The sequence below is a fragment of the Aquarana catesbeiana genome, linkage group LG11 (genome assembly GCF_042186555.1).
Source record: "Aquarana catesbeiana isolate 2022-GZ linkage group LG11, ASM4218655v1, whole genome shotgun sequence".
NCBI lineage: Eukaryota > Metazoa > Chordata > Amphibia > Anura > Ranidae > Aquarana > Aquarana catesbeiana.
Window position 1 is genome coordinate 31,789,172 of NC_133334.1, and position 19,685 is coordinate 31,808,856.

At 45.0% G+C, this 19,685-nt stretch overlaps 1 protein-coding gene across 1 annotated transcript in view; it reads right to left on the minus strand.

Moving 5' to 3' along the window:
• Positions 1-876: 876 nt before the first annotated feature.
• TP53I11 (tumor protein p53 inducible protein 11) overlaps positions 877-19,685 on the minus strand; it is a 98,492-nt gene continuing 79,683 nt past the window's right edge. The window contains exons 5-7 of the mRNA XM_073604167.1: positions 8,705-8,801; positions 8,222-8,323; positions 877-6,010 (exon numbers count right to left, since the gene is read on the minus strand). Of these exons, the coding sequence (XP_073460268.1) occupies positions 5,877-6,010; positions 8,222-8,323; positions 8,705-8,801 (333 nt within the window). The 3' untranslated portion in view covers positions 877-5,876. The remainder of the gene's footprint in view (positions 6,011-8,221; positions 8,324-8,704; positions 8,802-19,685) is intronic.

Below are 19,685 nucleotides of genomic sequence, written 5' to 3' on the forward strand. Positions count from 1 at the left end.
AACTAGGTTATAAAAAACAGCCACATACCAGTTTATGTTAACCAAGCAATTCTAGGCAATAAGTGAGGCCCAAAAGGGAACGGACAACGTGTTCCAGCTAACACTGAATTTGTGCTAAAGTTAGAAAGCTCATTCGCTTTACCTTCATTTGAGTCAGATTGCAGAAATCTCCTCCTTCAGGTGGGTGAGTCTATATTTTGAAGCCTGTGCAAATTTTTTCTTGCAGTTCCCCCTTTAAACCGGGGGGGCCTGAAGTCTTTGTAAATAAAAAGGGCCAGTTTACTGTCCTTCAGACTTTAGGGGGCCGGACATCTTTGCTGTCAGTGGGAGCAATTGTGTCCCATTGTTGGTGTCATTGAGAACAAATTCACCCCTTTGTTGGGGTCAGTGAGAGGATTTATGCCCCATTGTTGGTGTCAGTGGGAGGAATTATACCACATTGTCAGTGTCATTGGGAACAATTGTGCCCCTTTGTTAGTGTCAGTAGATGGAATGGAGCCCCATTGTTGGTATCAGTGGGAAGAATAGTGCCCCATCTTTGGTGTAAGTGAGAGGAATCATGCCCCGTGTTGGTGTCATTGGGAATAATTGTGCCCCCTTGTTGGGGTAAGTGGGAGTAAGTATGCCCCATTGTTGGAGTCAATGGCTGGCATAGTGCCATTTAAAAGAAAGCAAAGGGCCAAATCCAGCCTCGGGCCACAGTTTTGGAGACCACTGCTTTAAACCATTCAATTTCAAACGTTATACAGAAAAATAATAAAGGCAAAAAGTACAGCCAAGAAAGCTACCAACACATAAAAATTATACACAAAAAAATACAATAAAATAATAATTAAAAAAAAAACTAAAATAATAACCAACTCCAAGAGAAGTACATAGTTGCTGAATGCATATTTTATTATGGAAGATACTGAGGTATTAAAGTTTTAAAACACAAAAACGAAAAACAAAAAACAAAATATACAACAGTCTTCACAAAATCACAATATCGTGATGGCAGGGAGGAAGGTTTAAAGTGTACCTGTCAGTAATAAACCGTGAAATCCATGAAGTTATTGGTCCCTAATAGAAGTTTCCACTTTAACAGAAGTCCCTTACTGGATTTCTGCCCCTGTATGTAGCATAGAGAGGTCCCCACTTAACACAACAAAACTGTTGTATTTTAGGGTTGAGCCATGATACCAGATTTCACCAGCAGGTGGCAGATGTCAGATGAGTATATGAAAAACTAAGCAGGGTAAAAAAACTAAGGGCTGTAGTAAGGGAGACATCCATCTGTTGCTACAGGAGGGGTCCCAATCAGATACTGAATGTTCAGTTTTCCTTGAATCCCCCCTTTGATGCTACATTCTTACAAATATTGCCATGCACACAAAGTCACTGCCTCTGCGTTCCATATGTGACCCATACAAATGAAGTCATCTCCATTTCGTTCTTGGTCTGGTAGCAGTGGGAGGTGGTACATTCATATACCCCGAACCGGGAAATTAGGATACAAAAGCAGCTACAAAGTTACCAAATAAAAGTCTGCCTTGACAAAAGTGATATTTTTAGTCCAGGTGGGATTTAGACGTTGAGTCCCCTGTTGGCTTTTTATACAAATTAGTGGTGAGGTCTCCCACCATATTTTTGAATGTCCCACTTAGAGCCCATTCACACTATGGCATTGCGGTACTACAACGCACGTTACGTACATTCATTTGAATGGCACCCAGCGCATCTTGCCGACTGACGTGCATTGCAGCATAGCCTGCTGCCAAATATAGTGCATGGGCCATACGTTGATTGCGCACTGCATGCTGGGATGTTCATCCCAAGGTGTGTTAAGGTACCTTTCAGAATGAGCGCCAGCACATTTACTGTGTGTTGCGGTAAACTATGCGTTACTGCAATGCCATACTATGAACAGGAACTTATTCTTCTGCTATATTCTCCATAATACAGTAGTACCTTGGATTATGAGCATAATCTGTAGCAGAAGAATGCTTGTGATCCAAAGCACTAGTATATCAAAGCGAGTTTCCCCATAGGAAGAAATGGAAACTCAGATCATTCGTTCCACAGTGACTGCTGGTGTATGCAGTACAGTATGCGTCCAGAGGTGCGGGGGGCGCCAGTGTATGCAGTACCGCATGTGGCCAGAGGTGCGGGGGCGCCAAAAACCCTCGGAGGCGTTCAGAGACACTCGGCAACAGAGTGTCTCAGAGTGTCTGAGCTTTACCACATCTCTGATCAAATGCGGTACTGCACACCCCAGCCGTTTGTATCCTGCTCGTCTTGTGAGACAATGATCACAAATTGAGTAAAATAAAAAAAAATAGTATTGTGAAACGGTCGTAAAACCACGTTACTCGCAATCCGAGGTTTCACTGTATAACATGATATAACATGAAACCCTTGTAATGGCCGCAGACCTTGTAGCTTGAGGGTGGAGATCTCACAAACTCAGTCTCTGAAAAACCTAAGCCATTAGCCAATTTATAGTGAACCTAAATTATAGTTTAAATTTAAATAAGGTTAAAAGTCCTAAGAGAAGAGACCACAAGAGCCTTGATATAACCTTTGTGCCCCTTACTGGTTTAGTTTCACTTTGTTACAAGGATCTACCTTTGTCTGATTTCTTGGTCGAGCTCTGCCGACACGTCGCACCATCCAATGAGTCTGCCTCAGTGTCCAATAAGTGCACTCTCATTAAACTGATTATCATCAGTTCAAACATTGGTTGGCCATTGGTGGAGCTAAAACAAAAGTCGGGTCCCAGTATCAAAGTGAATCTAATTCAGAGAGATGCACAGGATTAGAGCCTTAGGCTCTAACTGGTTTCAAAAAGGCTAGGCTTGGGGCGCAGTGAGCCCACCCACTTGTGACATTAGCAAATCAATAGTCGCTATTGTCTTCTGGCTTCTCCTCCTGGCCAATTAGGACAGGAGGCGGGTCTTAAGACCAGATTGGCCTGGGAGGAGAAGCCTGGGAAGCAGAGACCTGGATGGGGGTAAGTGCGGACCTGGCGGGGGGGTGTTTGCTTTGCTCCCCCCACAAACAAAATGGAGCACCAGCCGCCACTGGCTCTTAGGCAGAGGATTTCTAAGGCTGGATTCACACCTAAGCATTCTCCCCCCATTGCCTGTAACAAGCTGGATGGTGTATGGACACAGCTGTCATGGTGTCACATTCAGTGTGACACCATGACATTTGGGGACACGGCTTCTCTCTATTTAAGGGCAATGTATATTTCGAATGGGCTCTGAAAGCAGGGTGAATTGCGCCATATACGGGGCTCTAGGGAACAAGCCAGGAAGGCAATGGCAGCATTGCCACTTGGCATGGATATTCTTCAGCTTGGGAGTTTTTTTTTTCTGCAAAAAAAAAAAAAAAAAGCTAAAAGTCATTCTTTTGTGGGACTGCACTGTAAATGCCCCTAGGGCCCCATTCACTCAATGCCAGGCTTCACACAATGCCGGGCTTCACACATGCGCATTGTCTACATGCATAGGACAGCCCATTCATTTAAATGGGCTGCCCTATGCCTGACAATGTGGCTCATGCACCTTGTTTGAGTCCCAAATTGAATCAGCTAAATATATTCTAGGTACAAACAGTATGCAAAGACTTACAGTTTGTTTTCTAAAAAAAAAAAAGAACCCCGCATCCATCCCAGAATAGAAAAGCCTGTCCCTTGCCAGCATGCTGCAGAGAACCCTTGCTCTCCTGGAGGAAGAAGAGCCTCTTTGCAGAGAGGTCTGTCACGCTCCCTGCTGAGTCAGAGCTAGCCTCTCCAATCAGCAGGAAGCATGAGCTTTGCTAATTGCAGAATTATAGATCTGACTCGGCGTGAGTGGGAGGTGTCAGACCTCTGCAGAGACACCTCTGCTTCCCCACAAAGAGAAATGGCTCTTCTCTGCAGCTGCCATCAGGGGAAGGGCTTTCCTGTCAGGTTGTGGCTGCTTTAGAAAAAAAAACTATAGGACTTTTACCGACCGCCCAATGCATAAGTGTGGCAGCAGGGTGGGTGGGTCTCAAGGTCTGAGTGCCACACCTATACACTTATGGTGCACGGTTGCCATACGGTGAGGGCGCACTGATTGAGCTTTCATTGACAGCTCCCGGTTACTGTTAACAATCGGGAGCCAGTGGAAGGGACTCCCGTTTACATGACCCCTGTGACAGCCAATTACAACGGTCACGTGATCACTCCACCTCCTGTAGTTCAGAACCCCAAAAAAGGGCCTACAGGATGTGTTGGCAAGAGGTTAAACCAGGTTTATTTTGATGCACGTGGATTGTTATTTAGCCAGTTTAAACTGAAGATTGAATGGGACTTTAATGTATTGGGCGTCGTGGTGTGATGGCGCCCTAGGCCGCTTGCCCGAGTGGGAATCTAAACCACCACAAACCTGCCCAATGTTCAAAATAATGCGTTTCAAAAGCCTGTGCTAGATCACAAAACAGGTAGTAGTGTACACAACACATTGTCTTAAAGTAGTGGTTTTCAACCTCAGTCCTTAAGTGCCCCCAACGGGCCATGTTTTTAGGTTTTCCTTTAACTTTGCACAGCTTGCTTTAAATCAATAGCAATGACATGGTATTGAGAAGAGCTATTATATCTAAGGGAAGTTCCCAAAACATAACCCAACTTGAGGTCTGAGGTTGAGAACCACGGTCTTAAAAGGATCACATTTGCCAAGGTGGAGGAATGCTTTAACAACCAGTCTCCGACAGACTTTGACGATTGTAAACTCATAGGGAGTCGGGGGGGGGGGGGGGGGCAAAGATATTATATGTAACCGGCCTTATTAAATCATTCACGAGCAGAAGCCAGGTCTCCAGGGAATTTGCAGAGTGGTCGTTTTCCTCTCCATATTTCCTGCTCTGCACAATAACATCCTTTCACCCAAATCCGAGTGGAAATACTTTCCTCCAGGATACAGGAAACGTGCCTCGTCTGTCAGTTCTCCGTGTCATTCCAAATTAAATCTGCATCCATTGGGGTGGGGGGACAAAAAAAAAAAAAAAAAAATTCTCAAGGATACTGATTCTAATTTGATGAGCTCATCCAAAGCCAAAGTGTTTCCCTGTAGTACCTCAAACCTGGCAGGTGAGGCAGTATTGAGATGACAGCTAGCAATGATTGCACTCAATTTCACGTGCATGTTCCTCAGGCGTTAAGGCAGCGATTTCCTCCAATCCGAGCAAACGATAGCGCTTGCCAAGAATTGTTATCCGGGACATTCTTTTGCTTGTGGAATGTTTAACCCCGTGGCTGCCAGAGGGGGTACAAGGCACTGCTTTAACAGCCAAAGTGCTAGCGGGTTTTCTGATTCAGACGCAAAGAAGAGTGGCAGTAGAGATCCGAAGGCAGCACATTTTTTTTTTTTTTTTTTTTAACTTTGGCTTTGTGATTTAAAAAAAAAAAAAATAAAAAAAAAAAAAAATTGGGGAGGGCAGTGAAAATTTTTTTTCTTCACAACTGTTTGGATAATAATGGATAAATACTCCAAAAATGTGGAAGCATGCCGAACTAGCCAACTGACAACTACAGGGTGGGAACACAAATGGGGAGGGGGGGTCATACAAAGGAAGAAAGGGTAAGCTAAAAACATAATGGGAGATGGGTACTGTGCATGCTGCGTGTCAGCCGTGGCAAACGGGAATCGTCTGTCCAATCTACACTACACAGCGGGGTGAACTGTTACACAGCGCTGACAATATCTTGTGGAGGCATTAAAGCCAAGTAGGCTGCGGGAGGCTACAGTTCTTGGTTTCCTTGTTCCAGATTAATTGTTACAACGCCCTTGTGGGTTGGCGAGAGTTTTCTGGAGAAAAAAAAACAAAACAAAATAGGAAAACGCAAAGTCCCCCTTCGAAATAAAGGAAGTTCATATTTTTTTGGGCCTGCGGCCAACTTGGTAGTAGAAGTAGATGCTGACAAGGACAAAGAAGAGGCAACAGCTGAGGAGGATGGCAGCAGCCATGGTGGGTGAGCCACTCTCGATCATCGTCACTGTAGTAACTGCAGAAGGAAGAAAAAGAGAACGCTGTGAGGGAACAGGTTTTAAGGGGCATCTTCATGCAAAGCTGATTGACATGTCAAGGTTTAAAAAAAAAAGCATTCCTTAGCAAGGCCTTCTATCAGAGGCCCAAGTTTAGGTCCCCAACCCTACCATCCACTTTTCCATATATTTTTACAGAATATCCACTGGAGGTTGCAGGACAAAAACTGCTGAATCGTGCACCCTCTACTGCAGCCATTCTCAACCAGGGTTAGTCTGGGGGTTCCCCCCTAAGTTTCTGGGGCCCATTGGCCTCCTATTTGATGGTGCCTGCATATTTTCCAGGACCAAGGACACTTGGCAAAACCAGCAACATGAAGACCATGATATTTTTATCTGTAGGGGATGCATTCTGATTACCGCTATAATGGTGGGCATTCTTCTCACCGATGTAGGGGCATTCTTCCAAAGAGGACCAAAGTGAGGGGCATTCTTCCCAAAGACCACCAAAGTGAGGGGCATTGTTCCCAAAGACCACCAAAGTAAAAGGACATTCGTCCCACTGACCACCAAAGTAAAAGGCATTCTTCCCACTGACCACCAAAGTAAAAGGCATTCTTCCCACTGACCACCAAAGTAAGGGGCATTCTTCCCAATCACCAATATAAGGAGAAATCTTTGCACCGACCACCAATGTAAGGAGCACATTTCTCACTGACCACCACTGTAAGGGACATTTTTCACTGACCACTAATGAATTTGTTTTAGTAAGGGTCCCTCAAGGCCCAAAAATGACTTTAAGGGTTTCTCTGGGGTAACAAGTTTGAGAAAGGCTGCTTTAGTGGATTACCAATAAAAAAAACAAAAAACAAAATGAAGAATTCACACAGGCCAACTTCAAAAGTGTCAGCTATTCTTTCTGGGAGCAGACAGCACATGGTATCTGCTATTAATTTATTAGCTAGACAAGTCTGTTCCATGCATCCCTCCGATCTTAAATTTCCTTAATTTTCAGGTTAAAGTGTATATGAATTTGTGAATTTGCTATGAATTTGCCTTGTTATGGGGAACAGCTAGAAATCTTAACATTGACTTACAGTACCCCCCCCCCCAAGATCTAAGGCATCGCTGACTGCTAATCTCAGAAGATCTGGTGCCATCACTGTTGTGCTGCTCATTGTTCTCCTTGCTGGAGGCTCTGACATGAGGAAGCAAAGCCCTGCCTCTGCTAAGATGGCCACCTTCACACTGAGACACAGTGCAGAACAAGGCATGGTAGGTCAGTAATGGCAAAAAGATCAGCTGAAGGAAGCCTCAGCCGGGGGGTTAACGCCAAAGTTGGGAAACAAATTGAGACCAGCATTAGAGAGGTGCACAGAAGATAGTCTTCTGGTCTACTACTGCAGTCGGAAGTACCACGTGACATCTGTGCATAGTCAGGACTTTAGATATGTTAAAAATTTGCTCCCAAATAACTACAGACTGAAAACTTCACACTGGACCTCAAGCAACTTGGATTCTGTGCCTCTCCACTCTTCCTCCAGACTTTTGGTATTATGGGCAGGTGCCAAGGTCCCAAAGTACCAATACCTGGTTTAATGATCATGGTATCACTAGGCTTGATTGGACAGCAAAACTCACCTGACCTAAACCCCATAGAGAATCTGTGAGGTTTTGTCAAGAGGAAGATGAGACACCAGACCCAACAATGCAGACAAGCTGAAGGCCGCTATCAAAGCAACCTGGGCTTCCATAACACCTCAGCAGTGCCACAGGCTGATCTCCTCCATGCCACGCTGCACTGATTCAGTAGTTCATGCAAAAGGAGCCCGGACCAAGTACTGAGTGCATACTATACTGCACATGGACATACTTTTCAGTAAGCCAACATTTCTGTATTCAATTTTTTTTTTTTTTTATTGGTCTTATGTAATATTCTAATTTTCTGAGATACTGAATTTTGGGTTTTCACTAGCTGTAAGCCATAATAATCAAAATTTAAAGAAAGAAATGCGTGAAATATATCACTCTGTGTGTAACGCATCTACAGTATGTAAAATATATGAGTTTCACTTTTTGAATTGAATTACTGAAATAAATGAACTTTTTGATAATATTCTAATTTTATGAGATGCACCTGTATGTTAAGGGATTACAACCACTTTAAATTTTGCGATTTACAAAATGAAAAACCAGGTAGAATTTTCCTTTTCAGCGGGTAAAGAACTCACCAATCAACTGTATGCTGAGATAACAAGCTTCTGTGAGTAGTGTCCACCGAATGATCACCTTTTCTGACGTGTACATGGAATTCCATAAAATTAATGAGATGCCTGAAAAGCAACATTAAGATTTTATTAGATAATTACTATCTAAATGAACACCCAAGTAAAAAAAAAAAAAAAAGGAGGTCATTAAAAAGCCACAAGAGGGCAGCAATGAGGGGGTGTGACACCATATCCACCAATCAGATATCAACTGTAAAGTAACATGAATGGAGCTGTGCATGCACATGCCACAGAAGACCCTGAGCAGGCAGGTAGGTTTATTGTATTACAGAGGAGACATTGCAAAATTAAGTGCAAAGTAATTGGCACATTCCAATTGGCCTTTGAGGCAGCTTATTACAATGAAGAGCCAATAGGAATGTGTGGAGGCGGGAGCTGGCGGCTTCGCCAGTTGAGAGTTAGAGCAAAAGCAAGCAGAAAACTCACTGAACAAGGCCCCTCCATAGAGGCGGGTGGAAGTTTTGCTGCTCACTGGGCCTTTGTCAAAGACGGCTTCATACATCTGGTCTGGAAAGGCGAGAGCCTGCAAAGAAAGCCAAACATGAAGATACACATCATATAAAAAGGAGCTCATGTTAGGTAAATGTATGTTGAGTAATCTGCAAGTATAACACTTCCAGAGATAGAGATGAGAATATATATATATATATATATACACACACACACACACACACACACACACACACATATATACATACAACCCCCCCCTTACAGAGATAGATCACAATACTCTGACAATGCCTTCATCTGCTTTTCTCACCAGAAGGACAGAGCCATTTTTGTTCAGACATCATCCAGCATCACTATCTACTTGCTGGACTGAGATATTGGCGGCAAAGAGCTGTGTAACTTCTTCTGCCTATGTAGTTATTGGTGGTGATCACAAATGTCTGACACAGACCAGCCCCTGCAGCGGCCTCACACCTTGTAACTTGCTAAAAACTTACAATGTTGCAGTCTGATAGTGATCAGAGGGAGAGAAGGAAGCCACAAATTGGAGTTTAAAGTGGTTGTAAACCCTCACGTATACCCAGTGAAGTGACCAGCCTCAGATAATACACAGAGATGAAACAAACCACCTCTACAAGTTCTACCTGTATCTGCTGCGCTTTCTACTCTACAACCCTATAAAGCAGGAGTCTCCAAAACTGCGGCTCAGGACCAGATGCGTGCTTTTATCTGGCCCTTGGGGCACTATTTCCTTCACTGACACCAACCATGAGGCCTGCTGGCACCAGTGACGGGGCACTACTCCTCCCGCTGGCACCAGTTGGGGCACTACTCCTCCCGCTGGCACCAGTGACAGGGCACTATTTAATTCACTGACACCAAAAAAGGGGCACAGTTCCTCCCAATGACACCTACAATGAGGCCCGCTGGCAACAGTGACGGGGCGCTACTCCTCCCACTGGCACCTGGGACGGGGCACCATTTAATTGCTACTCCTCCCGCTTGCACCGGTGATGGGGCGCTACTCCTCCCGCTCGCACCGGTGATGGGGCGCTACTCCTCCCGCTCGCACCGGTGATGGGGCGCTACTCCTCCCGCTCGCACCGGTGATGGGGCGCTACTCCTCCCACTCGCACCAGTGACGGGGCGCTACTCCTCCCACTCGCACCAGTGACGGGGCGCTATTTAATTCACTGACACCAACAATGAGGCCCGCTGGCAGCAGCGATGGGGCATTTTCTACTCCCAATGCCCACAGTCCAGCACCCCTCAAAAGACTGAAAAACAATTAACTGGTCCTTGGTTTAGTAAATTTGGAGACCCCTGCTATAAAGCACACATTTTATACAGCTTGTTTTTAGTTCAAAAAGGCAGGGGGCAGGGATCTGATGTCACACGCACTGCACAGCATAGAGCAGGGAGTGGAGTGTAATCTGAGACCTGAGTGGAGGGAATTGGCACAACCCCCCTCTACGCAGTCTCATAGGGAAACATTCACAGCTGAGGCGGTTAATCACCTGCTGTGTGCTGGAGGGGGGCAGGGCCATCTCCTGGGATTGTTTGGTGTTGGCATAGACTGAAGAGATTCATGCTGATAGAAGACAGCAGCCAGAAATCACACTCAGTACTTTGGATTGAGGCAAGTACACACTATACAGCCATGGCCAAAAGTTTTGAGAATTACACAAATATTACATTTTCACAAAGTCTGCTGCTTCAGTGTGTTTAGATCCTTTTGTCATATGTTACCATGGTATACTGACGTATAATTTAAGCAAGTGTCAAAGGCTTTTTATTGACAATTCCATGAAGTTTATGCAAAGAGTCAATATTTGCAGTGTTGACCCTTTTTCAAGACCTTTGCAATTCGCAATGGCATGTGGTCAGTCAACTTCTGGGCCACATTCTGGCTGATGGCAGCCCATTCCTGCATAATCAATGCTTGGAGTTTGTTAGAATTTGTGCCTTTTTTTGTTCACCCGCCTCTTGAGTATTGACCACAAGTTTTCAGTGGGATTAAAGTCTGGGGAGTTTCCTGGCCATGGAATCAAAACTTTTGATGGTTTGTTCCCCAAACCACTTAGTGATCACTTTTGCCCAATGGCAAGGTGCTCCACCATGCTGGAAAAGGCATTGTTCCTCACCAACCTTATCTTGGATGGTTGGGAGAAGTTGCTCTCGGAGGATGTTTTTGTACCATTCTTTATTCATGGATGTGTTGACACCAGGACTTCCTCCAAAAGTCTTCTCCTCACTGTGCGTGCCGATGGACTCACACCTGCCATCTGCCATTCCTGAGCAAGCTCTGCACCGGTGGTGCCCCAATCCCACAGCTGAATCAACTGTAGAAGACGGTCCTGGCGCTGGCTGGACTCTCTTGGGCGCCCTGAAGGCTTCTTCACAAATGCAATCAAATGTTTTATTTTTTTTTGGGGGGGGGGGGGGGGGGTTAAGTTCATTTTAATGGCAAACAAGGACTTTGCAATTAATTGCAATTCATCTGATCACTCTTCATAACATTCTGAAGTATATGCAAATTGCCATCATAAAAACTGAGGCAGCAGACTTTGTGAAAGTTAAAATTTCTGTCATTCTCAAAACTTTTGGCCAGGGTTGTAGAAGGATATGCTTTGTTCATTTTTCATTTCAGACGTTTACAAAGGTTTATAACCACTTTAGTACAATCTTATTTTATTAGACCAAAAATAACAGACTATATATCAAACTATTGCACGATTCTTTGGTATAAAATCACAAAGGCAAGAAATCCATGAAGAGTAAATTGGCCCATTTTTCAAGAATCATTACAGTTACGAGGCATAATATATGTAATATTAAAGACGTAAAGGAGAACAATCACCGACAAGCAGCGATAACACAGATGGAATCAAAATAAAATTGTTGCTCAATTAGGCATTGTGTACCATGGTGGTACATTATCATATATAGAGAACATAAGCCATGCTGGTCATATATCTTGCCATGTCAGAAGAGGCATTATTCAGCTAATGCTCTAAAAACATAGGTTGGATTAGAAAAGCAGGATAGATTAGGGTCAGAGTAAGAGTGGAAGAGAAAAGACACACCATCTAGGCGAAGGTGTGGTGGCATCAATTTCTGCCTCTGCCCATGTTACAAACTCTGTGGAGCAGTGGCGTATCTAAGGTATGGCAGCCATGGCAAGTGCCATGGGCGCCATGGGGGGAAGGGGCGGCAAAAAGCCGCCCTCTGCATGAAAAAAAAACCCCACCTGTCCTCCCAGACTAATATAGCCACCGGCGCCGTGGTCAGCCTGCAGGATTGCGGCGCTGGTGTTTTATCAGATGGCTGTCGGGCTCGGTTTAGGCTGAGGGAGGCTCTGTCAGCAGGGAGGGGTGGGGCAGGGAGCTCCACTGACGCTCTGACCCTGCCCTGCCCTGCCCTGCCCCATGTACTCTGTATGTGCTCAGAGCACTGGCATTGCCTCTCCTGGACCACGAATATTCCCGCCCCCTACCGCCGCAAGCCCCGCCCCTACCGCGGAAAGCTCCGCCTCCGGACCTCTGAGAGGTGAGCCCGGCTGGTCAGGTAGGTCTTTCTACCTATAGATTCAGTGTTACTAAACCCTCCCTGACAATGTTCTTTATCCCCCGTATAGCTGTGCATTGCTGAAAGCTTAGATTTTTAAACTGGCTACTTGGTCATCTGCTGTAGTATGTCGCATTCGCAGTCTGGTCATCTGCTGTAGTCGCATTCGCAGTCTGGTCATCTGCTGTAGTCGCATTCGCAGTCTGGTCATCTGCTGTAGTCGCATTCTGGTCATCTCCCGTAGTCACATTCGCAGTCTGGTCATTTGCTGTAGTAAGTCACATTCGCAATCTGGTCACCTGCTGTAGTCGCATTCGCAGTCTGGTCATCTGCTGTAGTCACATTCGCAGTCTGGTCATCTGCTGTAGTCACATTCGCAGTCTGGTCATCTGCTGTAGTCACATTCGCAGTCTGGTCATCTGCTGTAGTCGCATTCGCAGTCTGGTCATCTCCTGTAGTCACATTCGCAGTCTGATCATCTGCTGTAGTCGCATTCGCAGTCTGGTCATCTCTTGTAGTATGTCGCATTCGCAGTCTGGTCATCTGCTGTAGTCGCATTCGCAGTCTGGTCATCTGCTGTAGTCGCATTCGCAGTCTGGTCATCTGCTGTAGTCGCATTCGCAGTCTGGTCATCTGCTGTAGTCGCATTCGCAGTCTGGTCATCTGCTGTAGTCGCATTCGCAGTCTGGTCATCTGCTGTAGTCGCATTCGCAGTCTGGTCATCTGCTGTAGTCGCATTCGCAGTCTGGTCATCTGCTGTAGTCGCATTCGCAGTCTGGTCATCTGCTGTAGTCGCATTCGCAGTATGGTCATCTCTTGTAGTATGTCGCATTCGCAGTCTGGTCATCTGCTGTAGTCACATTCGCAGTCTGGTCATCTGCTGTAGTATGTCGCATTCGCAGTCTGGTCATCTCTTGTAGTCGCATTCGCAGTCTGGTCATCTCCTGTAGTATGTCGCATTCGCAGTCTGGTCATCTGCTGTAGTATGTCACATTCGCAATCTGGTCATCTGCTGTAGTCGCATTCGCAGTCTGGTCATCTGCTGTAGTCACATTCTGGTCATCTCCTGTAGTCACATTCGCAGTCTGGTCATCTCTTGTAGTCGCATTCGCAGTCTGGTCATCTCCTGTAGTATGTCGCATTCGCAGTCTGGTCATCTGCTGTAGTCGCATTCACAGTCTCTGGTCATCTCCTGTAGTATGTCGTATTCGCAGTCTGGTCATCTCCTGTAGTACTTCGCATTCGCAGTCTGGTCATCTGCTGTAGTCGCATTCGCAGTCTGGTCATCTGCTGTAGTCGCATTCGCAGTCTGGTCATCTGCTGTAGTCGCATTCGCAGTCTGGTCATCTGCTGTAGTCGCATTCGCAGTCTGGTCATCTGCTGTAGTCGCATTCGCAGTATGGTCATCTCTTGTAGTATGTCGCATTCGCAGTCTGGTCATCTGCTGTAGTCACATTCGCAGTCTGGTCATCTGCTGTAGTATGTCGCATTCGCAGTCTGGTCATCTCTTGTAGTCGCATTCGCAGTCTGGTCATCTCCTGTAGTATGTCGCATTCGCAGTCTGGTCATCTGCTGTAGTATGTCACATTCGCAATCTGGTCATCTGCTGTAGTCGCATTCGCAGTCTGGTCATCTGCTGTAGTCACATTCTGGTCATCTCCTGTAGTCACATTCGCAGTCTGGTCATCTCTTGTAGTCACATTCGCAGTCTGGTCATCTCCTGTAGTATGTCGCATTCGCAGTCTGGTCATCTGCTGTAGTCGCATTCACAGTCTCTGGTCATCTCCTGTAGTATGTCGTATTCGCAGTCTGGTCATCTCCTGTAGTACTTCGCATTCGCAGTCTGGTCATCTGCTGTAGTCGCATTCGCAGTCTGGTCATCTTCTGTAGTCGCATTCGCAGTCTGGTCATCTTCTGTAGTCGCATTCGCAGTCTGGTCATCTGCTGTAGTATGTCACATTCGCAATCTGATCATCTGCTGTAGTCACATTCGCAGGCTGGTCATCTCCTGTAGTATGTCGCATTCGCAGTCTGGTCATCTGCTGTAGTATGTCGCATTCGCAGTCTGGTCATCTGCTGTAGTATGTCACATTCGCAATCTGGTCATCTGCTGTAGTCACATTTGCAGTCTGGTCATCTGCTGTAGTCACATTTGCAGTCTGGTCATCTGCTGTAGTCACATTTGCAGTCTGGTCATCTGCTGTAGTATGTCGCATTCGCAGTCTGGTCATCTCTTGTAGTCGCATTCGCAGTCTGGTCATCTGCTGTAGTATGTCGCATTCGCAACCTGGTCATCTGCTGTAGTCGCATTCGCAGTCTGGTCATCTCCTGTAGTATGTCGCATTCGCAGTCTGGTCATCTGCTGTAGTCGCATTCACAGTCTCTGGTCATCTCCTGTAGTACTTCGCATTCGCAGTCTGGTCATCTGCTGTAGTCGCATTCGCAGTCTGGTCATCTTCTGTAGTCGCATTCGCAGTCTGGTCATCTGCTGTAGTATGTCACATTCGCAATCTGGTCATCTGCTGTAGTCACATTCGCAATCTGGTCATCTGCTGTAGTCACATTCGCAGTCTGGTCATCTCCTGTAGTATGTCGCATTCGCAGTCTGGTCATCTGCTGTAGTATGTCGCATTCGCAGTCTGGTCATCTGCTGTAGTATGTCGCATTCGCAGTCTGGTCATCTGCTGTAGTATGTCGCATTCGCAGTCTGGTCATCTGCTGTAGTATGTCGCATTCGCAGTCTGGTCATCTGCTGTAGTATGTCGCATTCGCAGTCTGGTCATCTGCTGTAGTATGTCGCATTCGCAGTCTGGTCATCTGCTGTAGTATGTCGCATTCGCAGTCTGGTCATCTGCTGTAGTATGTCGCATTCGCAGTCTGGTCATCTGCTGTAGTATGTCGCATTCGCAGTCTGGTCATCTGCTGTAGTATGTCGCATTCGCAGTCTGGTCATCTGCTGTAGTCACATTCGCAGTCTGGTCATCTCTTGTAGTATGTCGCATTCGCAGTCTGGTCATCTGCTGTAGTCACATTCGCAGTCTGGTCATCTCTTGTAGTATGTCGCAATCGCAGTCTGGTCATCTGCTGTAGTCACATTCGCAGTCTGGTCATCTGCTGTAGTATGTCGCATTTGCAGTCTGGTCATCTCTTGTAGTCGCATTTGCCTTCTGGTCATCTCCTGTAGTATGTCGCATTCGCAGTCTGGCCATCTGCTGTAGTATGTCACATTCACAATCTGGTCATCTGCTGTAGTCGCATTCGCAGTCTGGTCATCTGCTGTAGTCGCATTCGCAGTCTGGTCATCTGCTGTAGTCGCATTCTGGTCATCTCCTGTAGTCACATTCGCAGTCTGGTCATCTCTTGTAGTCGCATTCGCAGTCTGGTCATCTCCTGTAGTATGTCGCATTCGCAGTCTGGTCATCTGCTGTAGTCGCATTCGCAGTCTCTGTTCATCTCCTGTAGTATGTCGCATTCGCAGTCTGGTCATCTCCTGTAGTACGTTGCATTCGCAGTCTGGTCATCTGCTGTAGTCGCATTCGCAGTCTGGTCATCTTCTGTCGTCGCATTCGCAGTCTGGTCATCTGCTGTGGTCGCATTCGCATTCTGGTCATCTGCTGTAGTCGCATTCGCATTCTGGTCATCTCCTGTAGTATGTCGCATTCACAGACTGGTCATCTCCTGTAGTATGTGGAATTTGCAGTCTGGTCATTTCCTGTAGTATGTCGCATTTGCATTCTGGTCATCTCCTGTAGTATGTCGCATTCACAGTCTGGTCATCTCCTGTATTCGCAGTCTGGTCATCTGCTGTAGTCACATTCGCAGTCTATTTAAAAGTAGTACCTGCTGTTGCACAAATCACTTTATTACACTTTTATTTCTGATATTTATGGCTATGCATATTAATGTAATCCATATTGAGCACCATATTTGATTGGCTGCTTGTGCTTGGCATATACACACAATCAAATAGTGCTCAATATGGATTAAATAGATATCATAAAGTTTAATAAAGTGATTTGTGCAACAAGCTCCTTAAACATTCTACATTCAGTGAAAGTTCATGCAGAGCAAACTTTGCAGTACACTAACTTTCACTGAATGTAGAATGTTTAATGACCAGGGGCGAACTGATCCATTGGGCAGTTTATGTAGTACTAATTTGTTAATAGAAGGATTAAAGAGCTTGACTTGTAGTTTTGTTAGCTGTTTTTTTTTTGTTTTGTTGTTTTTTTTTTTGACAGGGGCGCAGTTTCAGTGCTTGCCATAGGCGCCATTTTCACTAGATACGCCTCTGCTGTGGAGTACCAGAACATGGACCAAGAAGTTCACGTAAGAGAGAATTGTTCCTCTATCGTTTTCATGAGCCAACAGATGTTCCAGGTCTCTGATACAGTCCACTTCCATAGCCCATGCTTGTCGACTTCTAGTGACGGGGGGGAATCATAGTCCGTGCCGCAGCAATAAAGCGGCGCAGCAAGTCTTTTAACTGATTTTAGAGGGCCCAGGATTTTTGCCAGAATTGCTGTACAGGAGAGCAGTCCCACCAGATGTGAAGTAGGGTGCCTCTTGAGGATATGCATCTCCAACACTCGTCCGATAGGGATGGGTTGAAGTGTCTTATAGTAGCAGGGCATATGTACCATCTGGTTACTAGTTTAAACCCTTTCCCCTGAGATGTGGTTGCTAGAGAGAGCTTATGTGTCAGAATTAAGCATTTTTGCCAGTCTATGCGTGATATAGGACATCCCAATTCCTTGTGTACGGTGGGAGGTCAGGGGAGGAAGCGTGGAGTAGTATCGAATAAATTTGTGAGACTATATGGGACGGGGGGGGAGGAACATTTAACCCTAAGAGAAAATCCTGCAGAACATTCAATCAAAAGAGAAACAACCAGAGGAACATTCAACCCCAAGAGAAAATCCTGCAGAACATTCAATCAGAAGAGAAACTACCAGAGGAACATTCAACCCTAAGAGAACATCCTGCAGAACATTCAATCAGAAGAGAAACTACCAGAGGAACATTCAACCCTAAGAGAAAATCCTGCAGAACATTCAATCAGAAGAGAAACTACCAGAGGAACATTCAACCCCAAGAGAAAATCCTGCAGAACATTCAATCAGAAGAGAAACTACCAGAGGAACATTCAACCCTAAGAGAACATCCTGCAGAACATTCAATCAGAAGAGAAACTACCAGAGGAACATTCAACCCTAAGAGAACATCCTGCAGAACATTCAATCAGAAGAGAAACTACCAGAGGAACATTCAACCCTAAGAGAACATCCTGCAGAACATTCAATCAGAAGAGAAACTACCAGAGGAACATTCAACCCTAAGAGAAAATCCTGCAGAACATTCAATCAGAAGAGAAAATACTCAAAGTCCACTTTAAGTTGAGCCTCCGCCTATAACGTTTTTTTACTTTTTTTTTTTTCTCTCAACTTTCCCTCTTCCCAAACTTATCATCCATCCCACGGGGAAATGTTCACCTTCTCTTCTCCATCTAGAGTGCATAAAGCTCCAAATAATCTATTTCACGCCGGGAGGCACATAAGAACCACTTGACATGTTCCTTTGAATAGTGGAAGAAGTGGCTTGACTGCCCATTATCAAAATGATTCAGCTGGAAAGCTATGATTACACTCTCACTTGGTACAGTTGTGTCAAATCGCTTTACTGTAACGCTGTTACCATCTAAAAAGCAATAAAAAATATATAAAATAGAAAAAAAAAAACGCTAGGCGAGAAAAACTGCTGTTGTCCTTTGGAACCCTTTAAGTAAACGTTACAGTGGGTATAGAAAAGAATCACCCCCCTTTAAAATAATCACGTGTTGTAGCTTTGCAGCCTAAAATGAAGACAGACGTTGTTTTTGTTTTATCCAGCTGTATTTACTCAGTGCAACTTAAAACATCCAAGTGACAGATATATAAAAAAAAAAAATTCAGAAACAGAATGACCGGGTTGTAAAAAGGAAAAAAAAAAAGGGAAAAAAAAGGAAAAAAAAAATAAACTTGCACCTGAGTGTGAATGGAGCCTATAGCTACGTAATAACTCTTAGGACTGGTTCACACCACTCAAATTTTACCTGTCAATCCACCAATCAGCCCTCTTCATACTCTGCCCCGGCTACCTGAATATCAGAAAATCAGACCGCGCTTCACTGACTTATTTTGACAAGGGAAAAAAAAAAAAAATCCCCAGGAAAAGTAATTTGAAGATACCGTAATTAGTTTTGCAGCGATTTGGTTGTCGGCTGATAAAGTCTTTCAACCAATTGTGAACAAAATGACTCCGAACTGCATTAAAAACACACAAAAAAACCCCGAAAAAACGAAAAAAAAAAAAAAAAAAAAAAGTAATTGACCGAATTTTTTTTTTTTTCTTAAGTTCTTTCTTCAGGCAATGCAAAAAGAATGTTATTGGTTTGCAATTTAAATGACTTACTGACAAGACCGTGTTTAATCTAACCTGCTCGCACCCCTGAGATTTGGAAATAAAAAATAAAATGAGATTTAAAAAGGAAAAAAAATTAAAATAAATCTATTTTGTTTGCGAGTGGCAGAAGTAGTGGATGGTTTCCATGACGACGGCGTGGTGATTGACAGTCCGGTGCTGGGTAGCGCAGGAAATGTAGACTGCAAATGGTTTTCTCTTAGAAGAGAGAATATGCACATCGTGAGCCATGGGGGGGGGGAGGCGCAACATTGTATCGTTATCAGGGCGGTAAAAACAATTCCTGCCTATTAGAAGGAATAATGGGCCCCATATCGGCTTATATAAATGTTATAATAAACATTGGTTACATATCACTTTGTATAAAATAACATTCAGGAGTTTAGGGAGAAATTAATAAAATGGGGACCCGCATGGATAGAAATATGTGGGCTGCCGCTGCTGTATTGATAGCTTTAAGCTGAGATTATTCACTAAACTTCACTTTTTTTTTACCTACTGAAATCACTGGAATAATTATGCAGCCAGTAAAGTCTGAACTTCTGCCGGCATCCTCATTCCCAGTCAAGCAGTACGACCAGGATCAGGAGGACAACCCCACAGAGTCACCCACAAAGAAGAGCCGACTCCAACTCATCCCTCAGATGTGCTGTAATACAGTTCAGAGTTCCAGAAAACAGGGAGATCAGATTACACAGTCTGCAGAGGGAGCAGGGAGATCAGATTACACAGACTGCAGAGGGAGCGGGGAGATCAGATTACACAGACTGCAGAGGGAGCGGGGAGATCAGATTACACAGACTGCAGAGGGAGCGGGGAGATCAGATTACACAGACTGCAGAGGGAGCGGGGAGATCAGATTACACAGACTGCAGAGGGAGCGGGGAGATCAGATTACACAGACTGCAGAGGGAGCGGGGAGATCAGATTA